The sequence below is a fragment of the Xiphophorus maculatus genome, chromosome 6 (assembly GCF_002775205.1).
Source record: "Xiphophorus maculatus strain JP 163 A chromosome 6, X_maculatus-5.0-male, whole genome shotgun sequence".
Taxonomy (NCBI): Eukaryota; Metazoa; Chordata; class Actinopteri; order Cyprinodontiformes; family Poeciliidae; genus Xiphophorus; species Xiphophorus maculatus.
The window spans coordinates 3885253-3907377 of NC_036448.1; the positions used below are offsets into that span (position 1 = coordinate 3885253).

General features: G+C 42.6%; 3 protein-coding genes across 4 annotated transcripts; 2 read left to right on the forward strand and 1 right to left on the reverse strand.

Annotated features, from left to right (window-relative positions):
* The first annotated feature begins 699 nt into the window (after positions 1–699).
* On the forward strand, positions 700–3788 carry LOC102235730 (neuromedin-U receptor 1-like). The gene is made up of 3 exons (XM_005802421.2): positions 700–1384; positions 2417–2653; positions 3446–3788. The coding sequence occupies exons 1-3, from the start codon at positions 733–735 to the stop codon at positions 3754–3756; spliced, it is 1200 nt and encodes a 399-aa protein (XP_005802478.2). The 5' UTR covers positions 700–732; the 3' UTR covers positions 3757–3788.
* A 7250-nt stretch (positions 3789–11038) lies between these two features.
* LOC102226393 (deoxyribodipyrimidine photo-lyase-like) lies at positions 11039–18252 on the reverse strand. Its single transcript, XM_005802387.3, has 10 exons — positions 17869–18252; positions 17372–17708; positions 17132–17280; positions 15748–15930; positions 14894–15052; positions 13949–14147; positions 13674–13826; positions 13434–13555; positions 12769–12928; positions 11039–12676 (listed from the first exon to the last, which is right to left on the reverse strand). The coding sequence occupies exons 2-10, from the start codon at positions 17616–17618 to the stop codon at positions 12528–12530; spliced, it is 1521 nt and encodes a 506-aa protein (XP_005802444.1). The 5' UTR covers positions 17619–17708; positions 17869–18252; the 3' UTR covers positions 11039–12527.
* A 597-nt stretch (positions 18253–18849) lies between these two features.
* Positions 18850–22068, forward strand: fyttd1 (forty-two-three domain containing 1). 2 transcript variants are annotated; one of them, XM_023334858.1, is made up of 9 exons: positions 18850–19140; positions 19274–19399; positions 19483–19646; positions 20530–20678; positions 20760–20832; positions 20917–20972; positions 21129–21203; positions 21310–21436; positions 21532–22068. In XM_023334858.1, the coding sequence occupies exons 1-9, from the start codon at positions 19068–19070 to the stop codon at positions 21631–21633; spliced, it is 945 nt and encodes a 314-aa protein (XP_023190626.1). In that variant the 5' UTR covers positions 18850–19067; the 3' UTR covers positions 21634–22068. The 2 variants fall into 2 exon arrangements, with proteins under 2 accessions (XP_023190626.1, XP_005802445.1); XM_005802388.3 differs by having other exon boundaries at positions 18852–19140; positions 20503–20678.
* The last annotated feature ends 57 nt before the right edge of the window (positions 22069–22125 follow it).

Below are 22125 nucleotides of genomic sequence, written 5' to 3' on the forward strand. Positions count from 1 at the left end.
AGCAGCAATCCGTTAGAGGGGAAAAGTTTCTCACTATAACGAGTTACAAAGCTGGTTAAAACGAGAACGTTTCTGGTTAGAATAGCAAAACTCATAAAAACGACGGGCCTAAAAACACATCAGCGCAGAGAGGAGAGAGGAGGGGAGCCTATCCTCTTTTCTTTACCCTTTCGCTGCTCAGCTCTCACTCTTTCAGCGGCTCTACTCGGTGGAGCTCTGCTTTGATTAGGTTGGCAGCTTTGTGGCCAATCACAAGAATATGGACCTGCAAATGATAATGATGTGAACAAGTTTGCTCCGGTGTTATTTTCTGTCTGCTGAGCCTGTTGTGCCATGTGGACGTCAAGTGGACATACAGTAAACAGTAAATATTGTAACTGGACATTGTGGTCTTCCATTCATTGAAAATTGTAAGTATTGAATTGTGAAAAATTGTAATCCTTTACCTAAATTTGTTGTAATGATGTTATTAACCCCCCCCCCACACCTCCCAATGCAAAATTGTGATTTTTCAACAAAGATTTGTAATGCAAACGCAGCTAGCTTCTCCTGGAGACAAATTAATGGAGACAATGTACTTTGCATTGAATGAATTTAACAAGCTCTAAAGTTTTGATGATTGACAGTCAAAAATGTCTTCTTTCTCTTTTCTCCCTTCAGACTTAATAAGTGAGTAACCCACCTGCAGCTGCCAAGATGTCAGAGCTGAACTGCTCTCTCGCTGCTCTTGTCATGACCGCTGCCACGGTCTTCAGTGACATGGGCTGCCCGGAGATTGCTGTGATGTGTGGGATGAACATCTCTTGGGTCTTGGCCAATGCGACTGAACAAGATGTGAGGGAAATGTGTCTGAGTGAGGAGGAGTACCTTACTCTGCAACTGGGGCCAGCAAAGTCCCCCAGGTTTCTTCCTGTGTGTATCACCTACCTGGTCATTTTCATGGTGGGTGTTCTGGGAAACTCCTTGACCTGCGCTGTGATTTTGCGCTATAAGGTGATGCAGACCCCCACTAACTACTACCTGCTCAGCCTGGCCGTCTCGGACCTGCTGGTGCTGCTGCTTGGCATGCCGCTGGAGCTCTACGAGATGCAACAGAACTACCCCTTCCTGCTCGGGGAGGGGGGATGCTACTTCAAAATCTTTCTGTTTGAGACGGTCTGCTTTGCCTCCATCCTCAACGTTACGGCCCTCAGTGTGGAACGTTACGTGGCGGTGGTGCACCCCCTCAAGGTCAAGCACCTGGCAACACGAGCTCACGTCAAGAGGGTCATCTTAGTGCTGTGGGGGCTGTCCATGCTGTGTGCCATGCCGAACGCCAGCTTGCACGGGATAGTGGTGCTTCCCCCACGGTTTGGACGAGAGTTTCCCCGATCTGCCATTTGTAGTACGTACTGAATGCCAAACCCATTCATTCATCTTTAACACCCTATTGGTTCTGTGCAGCTACGACACTTTATCAGTTGAAGGCGCCATGATGGATGTGATAAGTGAAGGACAGTAGTATTGAACAGAGTGACTGCGATTGTTTTTCCAAGTTGTTTTTCCTAATAAAGCCATGGTTTCTACATGTTCAAGCTAGCTTGTCTATGGCAGTAGCAGATCTAGTATTTACAAAAGTCGGAAATAGCTAGCTTAGCATACCTGCTCTGAATGTAATTTTTGATTTGATCAAATTGCTGACTTTGCCTGACCTAACGTTACATAATTTATAGCACTATGCCATGAAGGAAGTTTCTTCTTAAAGTGTACAAAAGTCTAGATGCTAACCACTTTTTTTAGTCCATGATATAGGCTACATGATGGTGTGGCATTTTCTCCATGGTTACTAATGATTAGATGAGCATCTTATCCATAAAGCAATATTTGATTACATGCTAAACTTACCTACTTATGAAGTATATGTACGTTAATCTTCTGACCTTGTAAAAGGTGTTTCCTGCAAATCCGCCAAAACACCAGAAACTGCCAGTTCTTACAATTGACGGCCGTTGTCCATCACCGTCTTATTGACTCACCAAAAGGTTTCCATAAAAAGACAAGTTTGGATTGCATCATTGTCTGTTTGTGCAGGTGACCACCCAGCGCCCTGTGACCGTTTTTACAGTTAAATCAACCCCAACAGCAATACTAGGCTACCAGCCGTCTGCTTTTTGGCAAGATTTACAGGAGCGCATAGGCTGTTTTGACGTCCGTCCTTTGAGGAGTGGGCTGCTTTCTGAAGAGCGTAATGTCATGTGGAAAGAGTTGATAGTTTGAGGCATGACTAGAAGGCAGTAGCATTCTTCAAGTTATTTGATAAGTCTTAAAACCTGATATTTCTGCTTCTGAATAAAAGTTTATTCCCATGATGCCTCCATGCATGATATCGTGATCTTAGCCAATCTGCTATTTCTCACTGTTGCCTCTCTGTCCCTAGATGTGGTCAAGCCTGCCTGGATGTATAACATGATCATCCTGGTCGCCACCTTGGTCTTCTTTGCGCTCCCTTTGCTGATCATTAGCGTTCTTTACCTGCTCATTGGCCTGCAGCTGCACAGGGAGAAGGTCAGGAACATGGCGGCAGCTAATGGCGACAGCCTTGGACCCGACTCCTTGTCCAGATCCCACAGGCAGAGACTGAGCAAACGCAACCTGCAAGTCACCAAGATGCTCTGTACGTGTTTTGTTTTTATGTTTTTCACTAAGTTACTTAGAATATGAAAAAAAATGTGACATTTTAAGCATGTTTACTGTTTAATGTTTTACAGAGCCCCCTAGTGGACATGAGGAAATCGTTTTTCTTTTGCGTTACGTCGCAAAATTTTAGAATTCCCACGCGATAGGTTTTGCGTTCTCTCACGACAATGTAGTCCCATCATATGGCATCTTGAGTTATGATAATCTTCCTGCTACAATATGAGGTTTTTTGTACAGTGTTTTTAATGCTTGTTAATATCTCATTTCAAGTTTCTTTTAGAATCTTTTTCTTTAGGCTCCAAATGCATCATAAACGTATGTGCTACATTCAAAAGCAAACCAGGTCAGTCAGGGCTTTCCATCCCTCTCAATAAACAGAAACTTTGCGTGAGGAGGAAAGAAAGAAAAATGACATTTGAACTACATGGACTATATTAAGTAATTTCTGTGGGGTTACAGTTTGTACTGTGTTATTTTGTGTTGGTAATCCGAATGGTTAACAAAGGGCTGTTCTTATGTCTCCACCACACAGACAGTTAATCAGATCGACTTTCAACCAGTTTGTGCAGCAAAGAGTCAAGAATGTAGAAACATGTTTTCACTTGAAGGTATTTGCACTTTTAAAACAATATCCGTTATCACTATAGGATATACTATAGCATTTTTGCTCACTTATTGCGAGGGGAGTGCAACCGTTTTGCGAGGCAACACAAAAGAAAAACGTTCGTTGGCAAATTTAGTCCTAATCCGCCCGCTCGGTGTTTTCCAGGCGTGCTGGTGGTCGTCTTCAGCCTCTGCTGGGCTCCCTTCCACGTGGACCGCTTGATGTGGAGCTACATCGACCCGTCGTCCGCTCGGCACCAGGCGATCTTCGAGGGCGTCCACATCGTCTCCGGCGCCTGCTTCTACCTGAGCTCCGCCGTCAACCCCGTCCTCTACAACCTGATGTCGACGCGGTTCAGGGAGCGGTTCGGCCACATCACGTGCCGCGCCAGGGGCTGCCCGGCGCGTGCGCACTTCAAGAAGAGCCGCCGCGGCGCCTCGAGCGAGGAAGCGCACCACAGCAAGAAATGGACTTAGCGGAACAACAACAAAAACAGTGGGGTGTAATAGGAGTCACAATTCGTTTATATGGTAATTTAATGAGCACCGAACTCCTCTGGAGGATTCCGGGCTGACCACCGATGTCATGACGGCTCCAAATGAGGGAAGATCTGTTCATTGCGCCACCAGAGCTTTTAAAAAGAAATTCTACTATAAGCATCAAAGTTGTAACCTATAGGCAGAAAACCTAAAGACTCTCTGCGTGCTTACAATTCTATGTTTATTGCTCATTATTGTGGTCCAAAAACACCCCGGAAGTCAAGCAGGAAGGATTTTACTTGTCACTGAACGGTTATGAAAGCAGAGAAATAGACTAAAATGGGTGAAATGGCAGGTCTTCCCACATATTAATCTGCACAATTTAACAAAAGAAATTAGGGGGAAAAAAGAAATAATAAATAAGTGTGCACACCTTTAAGTTAATACTTTTATGAAGCACTTTTTTTGACTGTATCAGTATCTTCTTATAAGGTGCTGTTACACAGTTAATAATGAACACTTGTTTTATGTCATAAAAGAAAAAAAATGTAGCTTCATTTTCCAAAGTCATGTTTTCATTCATTTACAAATGTCACTGTTTCAAAGTAAATAAGCAATTGGCAAGTTAAATATTAAGCCCCAAGCTAAATATTTAACTCCAAATTAAAAATGTAGCTAGCAAGCTAAATATTTTTGCTGAATATTTAGTCAGCAGGTGAAATATTTAAATATAGATTGAGGCCTAAATATTTTTGCTCCAATATAAACATTTATAAATGAATGAATAGCTAACATAGTGAAAATAGGAGTTTGAAAAATGCAAAGTATTTTTTTTTCTCTTTTGACAGGCAAAATAACCCAGATAATTGGTGTTGATTTTTGACTTAAAAATTAACTTTACAAACGGCATCCAAAAGGTTAGAATCTATTAACATCCGACATCTTGACTTTGTTGTTTTATGCTCTGCCTTGTGAACGTTCTCCTTTGCAAAGTCTTTTCCTCTCACGCACTGACTGGTTTGTTGAAGAGCTGAAATGATTCCTCAAATGATTCGAGTACCTCGATTATTAAAATTCCTTGAGGAAAATTTACCTGCCTTGAAGCTTCATTAATTTATGTTTTATTATTTAGCGCACGTGTTCCGGCCGTAACATTATTTGCGTTGCACGGAGCTCCGACTTCCGCCTCTGAGTCATTTACGAAAGCTAAGTGTTAGCGGCACAGCGTCCAGTTTTCAAGTTCCACCTGTGGGGATTTTATTGATTAATGATAATGCCCGGGTTTTCAACGTTTTTGGGGGACCAATAAGCATTCTTAAAATGACTGGCGAGTACGGCAGCCTTTCTCCTCCGGGAGCTGCTGGTTCAGAGCGAACGGCAGGAAGAGGCTGCAGGAGTATTTATACAGGTGAGCGGATAGACTGAACACGGCGGGCGGCTGAGTAGTTGATGGTTACAGTGTAAGTGTAGCTTTACGGATGAACTGCACAATAAATTTCGTATCATCCTGGTCTCAACAAACGGGTGGCAGAAATCATCGCGGCGGTGCATGGCTGGTAGATGGGTTTCTGAGTGTGACGAACGAAGGTGCCGTATTGCTCCCCCCTGTTCTTACTTTCGTCCCCTTGTCTACCGGTCCCCGGACTTACGTTCGTCTGTCCCCTGGTCTATTTCCTCCCCTCCTCCCCCCATCTAACGTTCGTTCACTCGCCTGCCCCCTCCCCAGCCCAGGCCCCCCAACTCCAGCCGACATTTCCCGTATTCTCAAACCCAAAGCTTGACAGGTGTGGGGCAGCGTGAGAGTTCATCTATTAAATTGACTGATCATGAATACATAAACTAAAAGCTGGAGCATAGACATTTTTTATAAGTGTATTTGTGAGCCTGCCTCTGTATTATTAAACTGAACAGAGCTTTGCAGCCAACGTCACGGCGTATGACGTTTATGTCTCGCGCAGTCGCTCGGCGCCATCTTTAAAGGCCACAGACCAAAACAAACTTTATTCCAGCGTTCTCATTGTGCTACCGACCGCAGTGAAGTTGTTTTCAAGTTGGATATTGGATATCCGCGCTCCGCAGAGTAAGGGGCGTTTAGCTCAAGGCTGATCCGATTTATGAACACTGATTCCGGCCAGCTGTTCTCTACCGCTCCCTCCTCAAGAGCTCAGAGGTAAATAAATGCCAAAAAAAGTGGTAATTTGTGCTGTTACACGAGGCACACTATCTTCTATTAAAATTTTAAGTCATATTCAATATTTTTTAATAATTTTAATATTAAATATATTTTCTTCAGTAGCTTGCCCCATCTACTCAAAATCAGTGTGAAATTGTTCTACTAAATTATATAGATGAAGCACACTCATCTTTATTACATTTTGACCCCGTTTTAAATTTTTTTTAACTAGTTTTATATTTAGAAAATATTTTGAAAAAAATGTTCATAAAATGTATTACCTGAGATGATCATCACATTTGTTACCTGTAATGTTCAATTACGTAAAATTCAGACAGGATCCATTTCATTACATGTTCACTTCTTACCCGAAATATGTTTAATACAACAAATATTTCCTTAAAGTGTGATTTATTTCATAACATTTACTCGTCACCTTTATTGTTTACTCTGAAGTGTTTAATTACACATTAAATGTTTAAAGACTGGCTCTTTCATCTGGTTTGATTTAGTGATGGGATTTTCGGCTCCTTTTCGAGATGCAGCTCTAATGGCTCTTCTTACTGTGGAGAGCCGGCTCTTTCGGCTCCCAAACGGCTCCCCATATATATTTTTGACATTATTAATTAATTAATAGCTTAAACCTAATTTTATAATATTTTGTTTCATTATTGACATTGTTAAGCACTTATGATGAGTAAAAATGCCGCATAACAATGCTATAGCAATACCGATGCGTGTGATGTCCGCATGTGGCTGTGCAGGTTGTTTGTCGAGCCTGCAGATAGGAAATGCTGACTTTGCACAGTCTGCAATCTGCCCTGGAGCTTGATGTAGCATTAAAATGAGTACAAATCTTGCTCCGTTTTCTGTCACTCGTTTATTTTCACCTATTCAGTTCTCACACTGACTCCCCTTCTTTCTGTGCTTCTTGACCGCTGAGTGAGTGTCTGTACATAAACACCTGCCGACGAACGCTATACAGCTTGGCCAATTGCCTGCCGTTTCCACAAAAAAAGTGGAGATAAACTTTCTTTTCAGTGTTTTCCCGCCACATTATTAATTGAAACTATGTGTGATTGGTCAGATGTGTGGAGCACACGCTTGACATGAGGGCAGTGGACCGACAGAAGGAAAAAAACTCTCCGCTCTAGCACTGGCAGAAGAGCAAAATGCGCAAGGAGAGGGAGAAGGGGGGGAGAGACAGCGAGGCACCGCAGGACAAAAAAAACGATGTGGGGAAAAACTATCGGCTCTGGCACTTGCAGAGCACAAGCACAATGACAGGGAGGCGGAGAGACAGCAATATACTGTAGAAAAAAACCTGGCTCCCAAATAGGATCCTAAAATGGCTCCCATTGTGGAGCCGGTTCCAATCGTTCACTTCAAAGAGCCGGCTCTTAGAGCCGGATCGTTCGCGACCGACACATCACTAGTTTGATTGTTTACATTAAATGTTTACTGCAAAATGCCTGATTACATAATTGTTTACTTTAATCACATAATCTTTCATTACATATATGTTTATTACCTGAAATATTTTAAATACCAAATTTTTTACTTAAAATGGGATTCATTTCATCACCTGTTTAAACTTGAAGTGCTTGAATCAAACGTTTCATGAATGTTTTACCACATTAAATTATGAAATGAGAGAAAACAGCCACTTCCAACTGAACACACATTTCAATCTGGAGAGACTCAGACGGAGATAGGAAGACAATTAGAAGAGTTTATTGACAAACAGAATTTAAAGTCTTTGGCGCTCGGGCCCCGGCTGGGGATAACGGTTATCGCAGCGTTAGCGATAGGCTTCAGATGAGCATCCCCGATGCTGTTAGGAACGTCATCCCCCCAGGGCCCGGCACTGGTGGTGGAGGTTGAAGAAGGGTGCGGGCCTCAGGACCGGGCGAATGGAGGAGAAGGGGTGGTGGTGGGTTGAACTCGGCTGGATAGCGAAGGACGCCATGAATGAAGGTCCTTATCAGCTGGGACTTGGTCGATGATTGGACGTGACGTGGCTTGGTCCGGCGTTGATAGGTCGACGATTGTGGGCAGGTCGCTTCAATTAACGGGTCCCGGTGGGGATAAAAGAGTCTTCCAGTTTGAATTTGCGCCTAGGCTTCATTTCAACATGTTCCTCTTTGGGAACATGAACCATTTGTTCCTGAAGAACAATTGGTTCTTCAGGAACATTTGAAGAACCATTTCAAATGTTCTTCAGGAAGATCTTTGTAGAACTTTTCTTCAGGCTAACTTAGAAAATGAGCTATTGTTGTTACAGGTTAGTTTTCTAAACTACAAAAAAGCAACTTTTAGGGAAGCTCAAATATGAAAAATTGGACTGATGTTGATATCCGATAGAACACCAGTGTTATGCCAGATCTACCAATATTTTTTTTTAAAAATCCTATTACTCGATTAATCGCAAGAATAATTGATAGATTACTCGATTACTAAAATATTCCTTTACAACAGCCCTAGTTTGTTGCTTTGGATGCTTGAGGGGTCCAATGGACCCCGTCTTTTAACCCTTGTAGGATCTTAACATTCTGTTTACTCCCCTTATCCTACGGGCCAAAAATAACCTGCCCGACCAAAAGCCCCAAAATAAAACTGCTTTTTTGAATTTGAAATCCAAAATCTATTTTGCACGATGAAACAATCTGTTATTTATCCATTCATCTTAATTGAATTCATGTTTTTACCATGTATTTTTTTTGTTACACAATACAAAAGGACGACAGTATTACACTTTTCTTTTCACCACAAAGCAAATAGAAATGTGAAGTTACTACTTCTGAATTAACTGTAAAAAGTGAAAAGGTCAACAATTTGTAACGTTTTTTTTTGTCAGCAGCTCAATCTTTTATATTTTTTAGGAAGTGAATTATTAAAATACTTCTTTCATAGCACAACATGTGCTTGATTTGGTGAACTATTTTGTTGAACATCATAAGAACAGCATAAGATGTTAAACATTTTATGTTTCAACACCTATACAAGCATTTTATTGCTCTTATGATGCATAAAATGTTGAAGATTTTCAATGGAAGAATACATTCTCCCTATTTTGGAAATTGTTTTCCACCAGCGCGGTTGGTTTTACGTTCTATTGCCCTTATTGGTTTTGCTGCTGGTGTAACTTAGAAGTCGGTGCTTCAGAATGGTACACAAACGTCTCTTGTAAAACGTCCCAGTTAAAGGTGCTGTTTGAGTAATGAGATCTGCCAGGAGCTCTTCTCCCGTGACGTCTCCCGAAAGACGCAGATGACAAACTGCGAAGAGGAAAAGCAGTTCCTCTGGATGGGGGAAAAAAATGAGGAAAATGCTTCAGCGGGTCATGCAACATGGAAAGGATGAAAATGAAACGCATAGATGATGTCAGATGAGAGCGTAGACAAAGATTATCCAGCTACTGAGTGCTGACAAATGGTTTTGTAATGATGCAGCATTATGGGTGTGCCACATCAACGCTAATGAAGACCAATCTCTCCCCAGTTTCCGTCCCCAGTAACGAGGGTAGAACACACTGCTCACGTATATTGGCTCTGCAAATTGACCTATTTAAAACACCGTGTCTCTGTATCACCCAAGTAATGGCATTCACTCAAGCAGACGGAGCCATTTACAGCAAGTACCAGGGGGAGTATATGAAGTGTGTGTGTGTGTGTGTGTGTGAGCAGAATGGTGCTGTGAGAATTAAAGAAGCCAGGCCAAATGAAATGTGTAATCTGCTTCATTTCACTTCCACCGGAGGATCTGGGAACGTCTTCGAGCGAAAAGCTGTAAAAGTCCAGAGCTGGAAACAATAAAAAAAAAAAATTTAATAAAAAAAACCCGTTGATGTGAAACATCAACCCAGCGAAACGTAAGCAGCTGGTCGGAGGCTGTGCAGATTATCTCGGTCGTAGGTTGCTTGATTTCATTCATCACAAGCAGAAGAGCGATTCAAAGTCATCATAATGACGTTTTCTGATGAGTATTTCAGCTTGGATTTAGAAACTTCAATAAAACCTGGTGAATTGGTGAGATTACAGACCAGAAGCAGCTGTAGAGCTGGATATGGAAAAGCCAAGGTGGGTTTTGTACAACGTTCATTTCACACCAGAGTAATGATTTTGGAGGCGATAATGCAAAACCACCCTGAAGACATTGACAGTTACGGAAGATTAGATTCTTTTGCCAGTAGGACGAAATGATTTGCTTTATGGTAGGTGTGAGGATAGAGGTTAATGCACTGCTTGAACAAGAATAGTTAAATAGTTCAGTTAACTTTTCAAACTGCTGTAAATTCCCTGCATTTTATTTGGGTTTAATTAATATTTTTGAGTTGAAATGTAATTTTGACATCTAACAGACACTTAGAGCACTTCACGGGGCTTTTTAAAGTAAGCATTGTTAAGTTTTCTAAGAAAGTCATGTGACGTTATTATTGGTAATATTTCCCATACCGGCTCTTGTCAGTTGTTGGAAAAGCAAATCAGTGATGGAAGCCAGTCAGATGTGCTCTGTGTGGTACAAACTGAGTTGTCCATCTGAACAAAACTGCACAAAATTTAAAGATGAACTCTTGTGAAAATAAGAATCAGCCGTATTTTTTACGCCATACGTTTTCATGTCCCTGGACATAAAAATACTATAATATAATGTCTGATTTCAAGGACGGAGCTTCCACTACAGCTTGAAAACTACAGTTCCACCTCACAGAACTTCCTTGCCCCGTGACTCCCCCACTCAGCCCCTTCGGACTAGCCAGCAGCAATTAGCAAACATCTTGTGGAACTGCACAACAGCTCAGCTCATTATATGAGCTACTTCTCAGTGCAACACTGGCAAAAACGTCAATCGATGTTGAGATGATTTCCTGCAGGCGAAGTTTCAGAAAGAGCAGGAGTTTCTCAAGCAGAGGCACAAGTTCAAGATATTAACATTACAAAGTCCAATTTCTTTAAGGCATATACATAATGTTTATAACAACTAAAGCCAACACAGTTATTTGATTGTGCTATGAAGTGATTCTACTCTACTGGACAAAACAAATACTGCCCCTTTAAGAGGAAAAGCTTAAAATATACATTTCTTCAGGAGACCAGATATGAAAAATTATAAGTCATGTCCAAATTTTAATTGAACAAACGCAACATTTACTTCAGCAGTGCCAACAGGGTACCAGAAGGATTAAAGCCTCACCGTTAATCCCTCTACTCTAGACAGATATTCCATAAAACTGTAGATTCCCCAGCTTCAACGAGTTAATATTTAAAAAATATCTATAGAGAATATGCATTTTTTTCCCTCTGAAACAAGGGGAGCACGAGGGGATTCCTATTTTAATTAGCAAACTGGTTTCAGTTGCAGCGCCTCCTTTAGAGACTGTTTTTATCCACCGCTAACAGTGCAGTTAATTAGGCTGGACTGGAGAGGGTGTTGTTTTCTTTAATTACATGTGTGCTGAATGAAAGCTTGCTCTCTAATTGGACTGAAACAGGATTCCTTATATAGACACACGGTTTCATATCAGTTTGTGTTTGACGAAGGAGTTGTTTTTTTTTCGCCCATTAATTGTTGTTGCTGCCAGTTATTCATGTTCGTTTAAAAAAACATAAAAATCAATGCTGTTGGTTGGGATTGACATTTAGAAAACACAAAGGTAACAAGGTGCATATATGCTACTTATATCCCCGTTTTTCTCTGCTCTAAGTATAAACCTCTTGTTCAGAGACAGAAAGAGGTCACAGGAAGCTGAAGGAGCAACAGATCGGATCGCTCTTTGCCAGCCAGAGGAGAGAACGTCAACAACTGAGGACTGAGTGTGTGACCAACTAAAACTCTGTGTGGACAACACCATCCCCAGCCGAACCGTGAGATGTTTCCCTAATAATGAACCCCGGATCACTGTTAAACAAGAAAAAAGAAAAGCCTTTGAGGAGCAAGACGGGGAGTTTTTGAGGATTCGGGAGGAAGCTGGAGAATAAACTGCAGAGGAACAACATCAGCGACGAGTGGACAGAGATGAAGAAGATCACAGGCAATCTTTCCAACCCACAGACATCACCATCTACTGTAACTGAATATTTTTTAATTAATAAGAGTTGCCACAGTGTCTAATTTCCCTTTGGGGTCAATACGGTATTTTTGAATTTGAGTTTAAGTACTAGAAGAATTAACTTGGTTGGGAATAAGCTCTTAACTAAAGAATCTGTGATGCAGTTCCTGAAATTAACACATAAACACAAACTTCTCTATAGTTGATCTGTTTTTGGCAAACAGAATCATACAGGCCAAAAAATATAGATAAAAAAAACAAAACACGAGAGCTGTAACAGTGACTCCAAAGGCGGCATCAAAACAATACAGAAACAGGCTTCTAAAACATATAAAATTAATACGTCCTGCAAAATAGTTTGTATAAGCTGGTGGAGTTTAAAAGAAAATAAAGGAAATAAAGGCCCAACATAGCATACTGGATGGCTTCAGAGATAAGAATAAACATCCACAGCATAAAAGACATTAAAAAACGAACCCTGAGGGAAAATGTAAGAGATGGAGCTCATCAAACATTTCCTCTACATTCTTTCAAGCGCACCGTGCTTCAGGCCTTTTTGGGATCGTACTTCCTCTCAAATTGAGCTACGTTGAATTTCCGGAGGCAGCCTTTGTAGTTCATGTAGCGGATCTTGCCGAAGACCGGCCTCTCCGCCCAGCCCTGGTCGTGGATGCCGCAGATGGACCACATGCAGCCTGCGGGACGAGACATCCGGCCGAGGAGGAGAGAGTGAGAAAATGAGAAACAAGTGGACTCGACCTGTAACAACGGTCCTGCTTTTTCTCACCGACGAAGCCGTTGGGGTCCTGACCGTCCAGCTCGTAGCGGTCGTTCAGGTAGAGCGCGATGGAGAGCGCCTCCTCTGGCGAGCGGGTCCACTCCAGGATTTTCTTGGCCCAGTACATCCTCAAGAAACCGTGCATCTTCCCCTCCGCTACCATCTGGTACTGATGGGGAAACAACGAGTGTCAAAGGTAATTAAATAGTTCAAATAAATGATAAAAAGAAAATGCTAAAAATCACATATTCCCCTTCACAATTATACACTAGCTCTTCTATGCTGTTTTGTAAACTTTTAGTTGAATACATTTCAACATCTGTGTTGAAGTTTTAGTTATCAACTGTTAAAAATTCTCCAAGTAGATGTTTTAATTCATGCTCTTATTTTGAAGTGTTTACGTAGCAGTTCCATTTCCTCTCCTCATGATCTCTCTCTTTATTTCAAAGAAACATACAGAACAAAATAAAACACAGACAGTGAAGAGCAAGATAAACATTAAATACAATGTTTAATGTTACTTTAATGTACATTATCTATGTACAATAATTTTGACACCATGTACATAAAATATGTACATGGTGTCACAATTAAATTGGTTGTCCAGGTTGTAGTCTTTCAAGTGCAGATATAATAGCTTGCCTCTTAGATATTTAATGTGGATTTCATCTTACCTGAGCTCCGTTCCATAACTTGTCGTGTGTCTGTGCTTTCTCCAGCTGCTCCCGGGTGTAAATGTTGTCCCTCTTGTCTTTGGCATGGTCCTTCAGGGTCTTCTGGGCCCACTCATAAGCACCTAGAAGCCACGGCCACAATCCAAGATCATAACAGAAAACTTGAGTTCATTTTTACTGAATTCATTGGGACAAATGTTTGCCGCATCACTTCTACCGAGACCCCCCCATCCTACTGACCTTCCACTTTGTCGTACTTCTCGTTGTAGAAGCAGAAGTTGTCGGTCAGCTCCCGGCGCACCACCAGCTCCTCGATGAAGGCGGCCACAGACTCGCTGGCGTTTTTCCCGCAGCGCCGGACCTGCAGTGCCACACGCTGGGCTGAAAGCTGGCCTGATCAGAGGAATGGCACAGAAACGTATGTAGTCGGAGTCGCATGAAGTGAAGGACATCGGTCTGGACTTAACGGCTCCGGTGAGATCGGTGAAGATCTAACGGAAACATCTCTTGCCTACCGAAGCGGATCCACGGGGAGAGCTGGCTGAGAGCGGCCGTGTTGGGGTCGTTGCGCTGGGTGGCGAACAGCTTCAGGCGGACATCGATGAAGGACTCCAGCATGGCCATGCCGGCTTCCGAGCCGGGCTTGGCCCACTGAGGCTCCCCTACTGTTCTGTCAACATCCAGGGAGGCCAGGGTCTGCTCCCAGTCCACAGGCTGAGGCAGAGCAAACGGGTCAAGTCAAAGCAGCACACCTGACAGCCACAGACAACATGAACGGCCTATTTAACATTTAACAGCATTTCAGTTGATGTCTGGATTGTTGCCAGGCTGTGGAGCCTGCTGCCGCAGATCTAGTCAGTCTAATTCTATGCTTTGTGCTCTCAGTGAAGAGAAAGCACAAACACGTGCTTTATTATTTATTTTACGTTATATTTAGAATTCCTAATAGCACTTTCTGAGCCATTTGAAAGAAAGTTTGCCAGAGTTAAGTTTTTTTACATGTTTAACAAAGATAGTCAACCTGCAGCAACAACAACAACAATAAATTGTTTTTGTTATTTTCAGATTCTTTATTATTTATTTTACATTGGATGTTCTACTCCTAATTGAACTGACTGAACAAATTATGGTTGTTTTTACATGTTTGACCAAAGCATGTGAAGCTGTTGGTGTGTTTAATTGTGCAGATATCAAATTAATTTTTTAATTCTGTATATTTATGTCTTTTGGTTTAAAAATAAGAAGTGTGTTTTAAGTCAATTAAGCTGTTTTTTCTGTATCGGATTGGTATCGGCCGACACTGAACCTCAGATATCGGAAGTGAAAAATATATCTGCTGGTATTTCCACAGTGTTTCCATACTCTTGAGCAGTATTTTGCTATTTTATATGCACAAATATTCAAGTACGTTTTATTTTATCTTATAGAAATATAAAAAATATGTATATCTGGGAACTTACTTTGGCTGTTCTCGTGGCAGTGTGTTGGTGTTTCTCTACAGGAAGAAAATCAGTGAGGAACTCAGGCAGAAGTTTGGTGATTTTTCCTCTGATGGTTCTGGCAGCGTACTCCAGCTTGGGTGAAGCTACCCAGCAGGGAACAATGTTATGGGCATCAACCTGTCAATAAAGGGCAGAAATAGCAGGAGACGGTGGAGACAATACAAATGTAGCTAATTTTATACCGTAGTTCAACACAAAGTAAAGAATAATTGCAAAGTGGTATGAAAGGAATACATAGTCATTTTTGTTTCCAATGAAAACATAAAAATCGGGTGTGCATGCGTGGTAACAAATCATACAGGGACACAGCAGACGATGGAAGACGTTGTTCTGGACCATATGGCTGAAAAACGTATCACAATATAAGTGTTTCATATCAGTCGATATTGATAGTTGATTAGTTTTTTTGTTTTGAAATACTGCTGAACTGGTGGCGTGACCTTTTCCTGTTTTATCCAAACAAGCTGCTCAACAGGTTGTTGCTAGGTAACCAAAGAGCCAGTGAGTTATTTGATGCCACCAACCTAGCTTAGCTGACTGTGAGAGGTTGAGTGGCTAAAGCCTTTTCCTCTGCCTACATCCCCCAGAATGCCATGCGGTTCTGGATGGGAATTCAGTGAAATTTTTGAACGTTCCATCAGATTTTTATGTCCTGGAAAAAAATTAAAACGATTTACCGCTTTCCTTCCACTGTACAGTTACTCACTTTGTGTTGCTCTTTATTATTAAAATCACAGTGAAAGCATTAAAGTTTGTAGCTTCGATGCGTCAAAGCTGTGCGAATTATTTTCTGCGTGCTCAGCTCTTCCAACCTGTATGAGGGGGATGTCCTTGGAGAGCTTCTTTTTGACGTCGTTCAGCCACTGCTGAGGCTCTCTGAGGGGGGAGAAGTCGGTCACCACGGCGCCCAGACCGCGATCAGACACGAAGCCGGGCAGCACTTCCCCCGGAGCCCCGCGCAGCAGGTGGAACTGGACGTTCAGCCGCTTGCAGTCCTGTTGGAGGCAGACAGGAGAGAGAGGCTGAGACTCACAGCTCCTCAACAGCCTGCCATCTGCAGCTTTTAATTAAAACGCCAAACGACTGACTCTTCCAGAGGTGTGCTCACTGGCAACAGGTTTAACTCAGTTACATACACTCTGCTGTGGTTAGTAGGACTGAGGAAGTGTGAATGCAGCCGTCTTGCTTCCCCGGTTCAGATCACAGTCGAAACATTTTCAGTGGGATTAAAGTTGGGCTCATTAATGTTTTTCTGGTTTAGAGTGGGGTGGAAAAGTGTTTGCCTCTTCCTGGTTTTCTGTTGTTTTTTTTTTTTGCATGTTTATCCACACTTTAGTGTTTTAGAATATCACTGATATTTAAATATACCGCATATTTATTTATATAAACAGAATAAGAAATTGTAGAGTAAGGGACATATTTATAATGTAAGAAAGTAATACTGTACTGTAATTAATATTATACATTAGCACCGATAGTATGTGTTATCCTGTCTACTATATTTGCCAAACAGGGAAGTGATATTTTGAAATGACATACTTTTATAAACAAGAGCTTACTTTATAGGTTTTGAATGCAACCAAGTTAAAATTCTGTCATACTGTAATTGATTTTCTTAATCTCATAAAAATATGCAGTGCATTCAAAAAAATTTTTTTGCCACTGTATAAAAAATTGTATTGTTGTTTGTTTTTTTTTTAGCATCATATCAAATTTGAAAGTTTCAGATTGTGACAATCCCACTTTATGTTTAAGCAGACAGCTGCAAATTTCAGGACCAGGAGCTCCTTTCTTAATATGAGGACGATGCTGATAAACCACAGCAAATTATCTCTACTGATCAGATATCCAGGGAGGATTATTGAAATGCTGGCGGAAGACTGCGAAAAACATGTAGTTGACTTATGACACGCAAAGAGACATTTAACTGTATTACAGAGGGTGCATGAATATCTTTGAGAATGTATAAATAAGTTGAACTCTACGGATGAATACGCAATGTTTACTGCTGCCTTCACAGGTAGAAAAAAAAAGTTTGAATTTCTCATTCTGGGCCTATTTAGTGAAAAAGAAAAGAAATTCGCCCGGCTAAAATAGTTGGCTGATTTGAACCAATTTTTCTTGTTTTAAGCATCTTGATGCAGCTAAATGTTTGCACTCGTTTGATCTATTTTGTGAAAACACACAAAGTGGTACCGTTGCGACTTCTTGCAGTCCCTTCAGCAGAAAAGCGTAATGTCTCAGTGTGGACAGCTCCGATTTCGGGACCACCAGACAGAAACACACATGCAGGGGGAGCTCTTCCTTTGCAGCCAACTGTTGCGCACGGATCAAGGCCCAGTTATCTTTATTAGGGTAAGACAGGGGAAGTGAAAACATAAGAGTAGAATACACGTCCTCACGAGTCTGACAGATTGTTGTGTGGCATATTGTCACCTTGCACCCTCTGGTCTCTCTGCATCCAGTACAGCACCCCCTCCGAGCCCTGCTTCATCTTCTCCGTGTCGGTGAGAAACCGCTGGCGCTTCTCGTTGAACTTCGTGTCCTTCGTGTCCTCCCTCTGCCGCTTCACCAGGCTCTGCAGCCAGCCCGCGGCTTTCTCCGCCTTCTCCAGCTTCGGCTGCTTGGCGCTGGGCTCCTTGCCTCCCGCGGCTGTCGGCGCCTTGCGTTTTTTCTCCGACATGGTGACTCCGCCGAACGAAGCGAAGGAGAGTTTCGGTCCGCGAGCCCGACTGGGGAGTCGCGCGAGCCTCAGGGCTGTTAGCGGTGAGATCTGAAGAAGGAAAAGCGCAGAGAAAACTGGAAGCGCTCGCGAGCAAACACAAAAGAATTAGCATAAAAAGCGGATACATTAATTGGCAAAACGTGCATGGGGTGTTAATGTGTCTATCAATGAACCAAACTTTCATTCATACAGCACCAAAAATACAAACCTTTTCCACACACGGAGCAGCATACACGGCGGAAGCCTTCAGGACCGGCGGCCTTTTTAGGTGCAGTCAGTCGTGAAAGCTCATTTTAATGGAAGAAAGACAAGGAAGCAAACAGAAAACAGCCGCTCGCGTAACCTCCTCCGCTTTACACAACCACTTACATGAGCACGTTGGTGGCAGCTTTCGTAACACTGTTTTCATTGGATTTGACTACACGTCCCGTCATGCCTCTGAGAAAGCTCCAGCGGTCATAAAGTATGGCAAGCTCATTGTCTAATTACTCGGTGTCCTTGGCATCAGTATTGTATGGCAAGATGGCTGTAAAAAATACTTACCCTTGCTAATTTTTAGCGTATAATTCGTAGAAATTTGACCCGCAGACAGAAGAATTAAATGTTTAATTAAATAGAGCGCTCTTATTTAGATTAATATTTTGATCACACATGACTAAATCAAACCTTGTATATTATATCTAAGAAATGCTGAGTCACGACTTGTGATTCAGTTAAAAATGTAAGATGTTATCTGCAAGACTTATATTAGAAAAAATGGTGCAAGAAGTTAGAAAAAAGTTACATTTCTTTACCTCTATGAATATAGAAAACACAAAGGAAAGTTATTCAATTTCTAGGCAGAAGAGAACTGTACGTTAAAATTCAGATTTAAATCCCCATCATATCCACTCCGTAGCGGTAGGTGGCAGTACACACTTGAAAAGCCACAAATAAACCACAAAGAAGCGATAGATAGATAGATAGATAGATAGATAGATAGATAGATAGATAGATAGATAGATAGATAGATAGATAGATAGATAGATAGATAGATAGATAGATAGATAGATAGATAGATAGATAGATAGATAGATAGATAGATAGATAGATAGATAGATAGATAGATAGATAGATAGAAAGAAAGAATAAGAATATTCTTTTGAATCAGATTATATAAAAGTTGTATTAATTAATACATTTTTTATTTATTTTTATTCCATACCAGTAGATGGCAGTGACGCAAATCTTCAGTTTTCTTGCCAACCGTCAAAGAGCACCAGAAGAAGAAAAGGAAAAAGAAAACGAAGAAGAAGAAGAGGCGTTCCGGCTGGAGGAGGTTTCTCTGTTGTGGCAGAGCTCCAGAAGCCAGCAGAACCTTCCGCTGGCTGCTGGTCCATTTCTGGAGCGGCTGTCCTGGTTTGAGTGATGAAGAACGGTGGTTTCAGCACAAGACGGAGGAAAATGGCGGCCGTTCCCGATAAAGTCGATATGTCCTTAGGTAACATTCTCCTTTTTTTTTTTTTTTACTACCAAAATAGATTCCTTGCGATGTTAGCATCTGCTTAGTAGCACCAGCCTGGCAGTCTGGATAAATATAAACATGGCATTTCTCGCTGTTCTCATTTCAACAGATGACATAATTCGCCTAAATAAAAAGGAGAAACAGTTGATAAGAAGACAAGCTAATGTGAATCGCGGACCGTTCAAGAAGAAAGGCCGTTTGAGTCAAACCAGGAGCGGAGCAGCAGCGCAGAGAGGTGGGAGCTAACCTTCCCCCTGCTACTGCGGCGAGGTCCCGTTACAAATAATTAAAACTGTGGGCAAATTGTCGTCTCACCAGGAGGTGGCGCACCCCGAGGAGGAGCGGCTGTGCTAAGAAACAGGAGGGTTCCTCCTCTGGTGGGTCGGCGGCGGGGTCAGGGGGTCATCACCGGGCTGGCGGCCAGGAGGCCCGCCGTCCTGCTGAAACGAGCCGGAGGGCTGAACAGATCAGCAGCCAGCCAGGTAACACCCAGACTGAGAGGAGAGGAGAGGACGGCAGATGATGCGTTCAATGCCCAAGAGGGAATCTCTGGTTCAGTTTAACACAGAGGTTGCATCAGTGGACATCCTGGACTCCTTCTGTGTTGTTAACACATTCAGAGTGAAGTTCTCACAGTTGGAAATGTGAGAGGAGGCATCTGTCCACAGGAAGTACGGTGTGAAAGCGATTGTTTGCTAAACACTGAGCGTCGCATATGAAGCGTCCTGCGGTGGTGAAGTAAAATAACACATGTTTATAGAAGCTATGAATGATTCAGCTGAACGCAACAGACAGGAAAAGTAGCTGCTTCTTTCAGCATGTGGATTCCTCGCAGTCATGCGAGGTCGAGCAGGACTAGTTTTCTCGTCCATTCATCCCCGTTGGACCGGATGTTTTGCAGATTCTAGTCGAATCGTTTCATCTGAAGAAATATCTGCGAATGTTTGGTAAATCGGATTTAAACGCGTTTAATAAACGGCGTCTGATTTCTTCTTGTTTTTACGATTTTTATAATAAGACGTGACTCCATATTGGAGATGAAATTTTGGGAACAAAATGAACTTTAGAGTCTATGAGCATAAGGAATGGTCTGAGTGAAGCGGCTTTTGGGGCAGCATTCATGGTGAATCTTTCCCAAACTCCTGGCTCGCATTTTGCTGCAACTGTTTTTTTTCTTCCACTTAGCTTTCCATCGAACAGCCAGATTTTTTTATCAGGGTCTGTTAAGCAGCTGTGAAGTCGGGAGTCTTCCTCCTGATTGTGAAGTGATCTTTATTTTCTTTCTGCTCTAAATGGATTAAAATGCATTTTTGTCTTTTGTTTGTTTTGTTGCATAAGAACCCTCCTTTCGCCTCGTTCGTTCAGAAAGCGCGGACAAGGCCCTTCATTCAGCGCTCGGAGGCCCAGTACAGGAGGCCGGAGGTGCTGAGGCGGCCCTACCGGCAGCCCGATCCACAGAGAGGCCAGAACGCGGCAGCGTCGTCGTCTAGGAGACCGTTCCAGCTGCGGCGACGGTGAGATCTGATGGGTCCCGCTTAGACACGGAGCCCCATCCCTCTGGAGCGTTTCCACAGCTTGTGCTTTCCTCTATGCAGACCTCTGCCGCCGGTCCAGCAGACGCAGAGGGAGGCTCGCCAGGCCACCTTCCTGTTCCGCAGAGGGCTCAAGGTGCGCAGCGATAACGCTGATATGGATGAAATCAGACCTGATGTTTCCCAAGGCGAAACATTTAATATCCTCTGTGCTGCGCAGGTTCAAGCCCAGGTACAGAAGACGAACCTTCACACTCCTCCAGTCAGAACACGACAGTAAGTCTCCTCAGTGTGATTGGTTGGGTCCATTAGAAAGAGAGGCTGGGCGTCCCTTAAAGTTCATATATCTAAAATTAATGCCTTATAAATTGATTTTAAAAAATAGACATGTATATCTGTTTGCATGACGCAGCTCTCCTGCTTGCCCACTAGGTGGCGCACGTCTACAGCCGGCAGTGGAATTCTGACCGTTTCTATTGACAACCCGACAGCCAGAACTCAACCAGAGTGAGCGTTCAGTGCCACCTCCTCCGAAGTAGAAAGTTCTGTGGAGAGATAACGTATCTTAACACACCTCTGCCTCCAACAGCATCTGTGTTTAACTTGCTCGTAGGCCCCCTACTGCGTGGACGCTGCACCCGCCGCCTGTCAGCTCGGCTCCGGTTAAGGCGGAAACGGAGGAGAAGAAGATCCCTAAAGGAGTCCCTCTGCAGTTTGACATCAACAGCGTCGGGAAGCCGGTAAGAAGACGTTTGGATTTCTTCCTGCAGGTGATTTATTTTATTTTTTTTTCGGGCATTCATTATAGTGTCCGTTTTGTTTTTTGCCTCCCCAGCAAACGTCGATGACTCTGAACGAGCGATTCCGCATCCTCAAAGATCGGCGCGTCGCCACGGCGCAGAGCAGCCGGGGCAGCAGGTTTGTTACCGTGGGTTAGCCCGACGCGACAGAAGAGACGACGCCCCAAAGACCCTCCGTCCCGCTCTGACTCCGCCCCAACGACGGGACATGTGCCGAGTCGCTGTGATGCCACTGAGAGGGAAGCCTGAATGGGACAAATAAGCAGGATTCACACGGCTGCTCTGTCACCGGAGCAGTTGGGGAAAAAGCTTCCGTTTTCTTCTTGATGTCGGTGTATTCAACTTTTTGTGTTGTGACAACTCAGTGCAGGGGAATATTTTTAACTTTTTTTTTCTCCCCGTTATGACTCGGAACTGTTAAAACTACGAACACTTTTTAAAAAGCATTTTGTTGTCAGAGAAGACGACGGTGTATTTGCTAGGATGGTGTGTGGGGAAAGAACGTTTTTCTGCCATGAGTTTTGTAAGTTCTTTAAATAAAAGATTGTCTAAATACTGATCCTGATACAGCATTATGACCATGACTTCTGATTCTCAGTATTTTTTAAAAATCAAAATTTTTGAGCTTT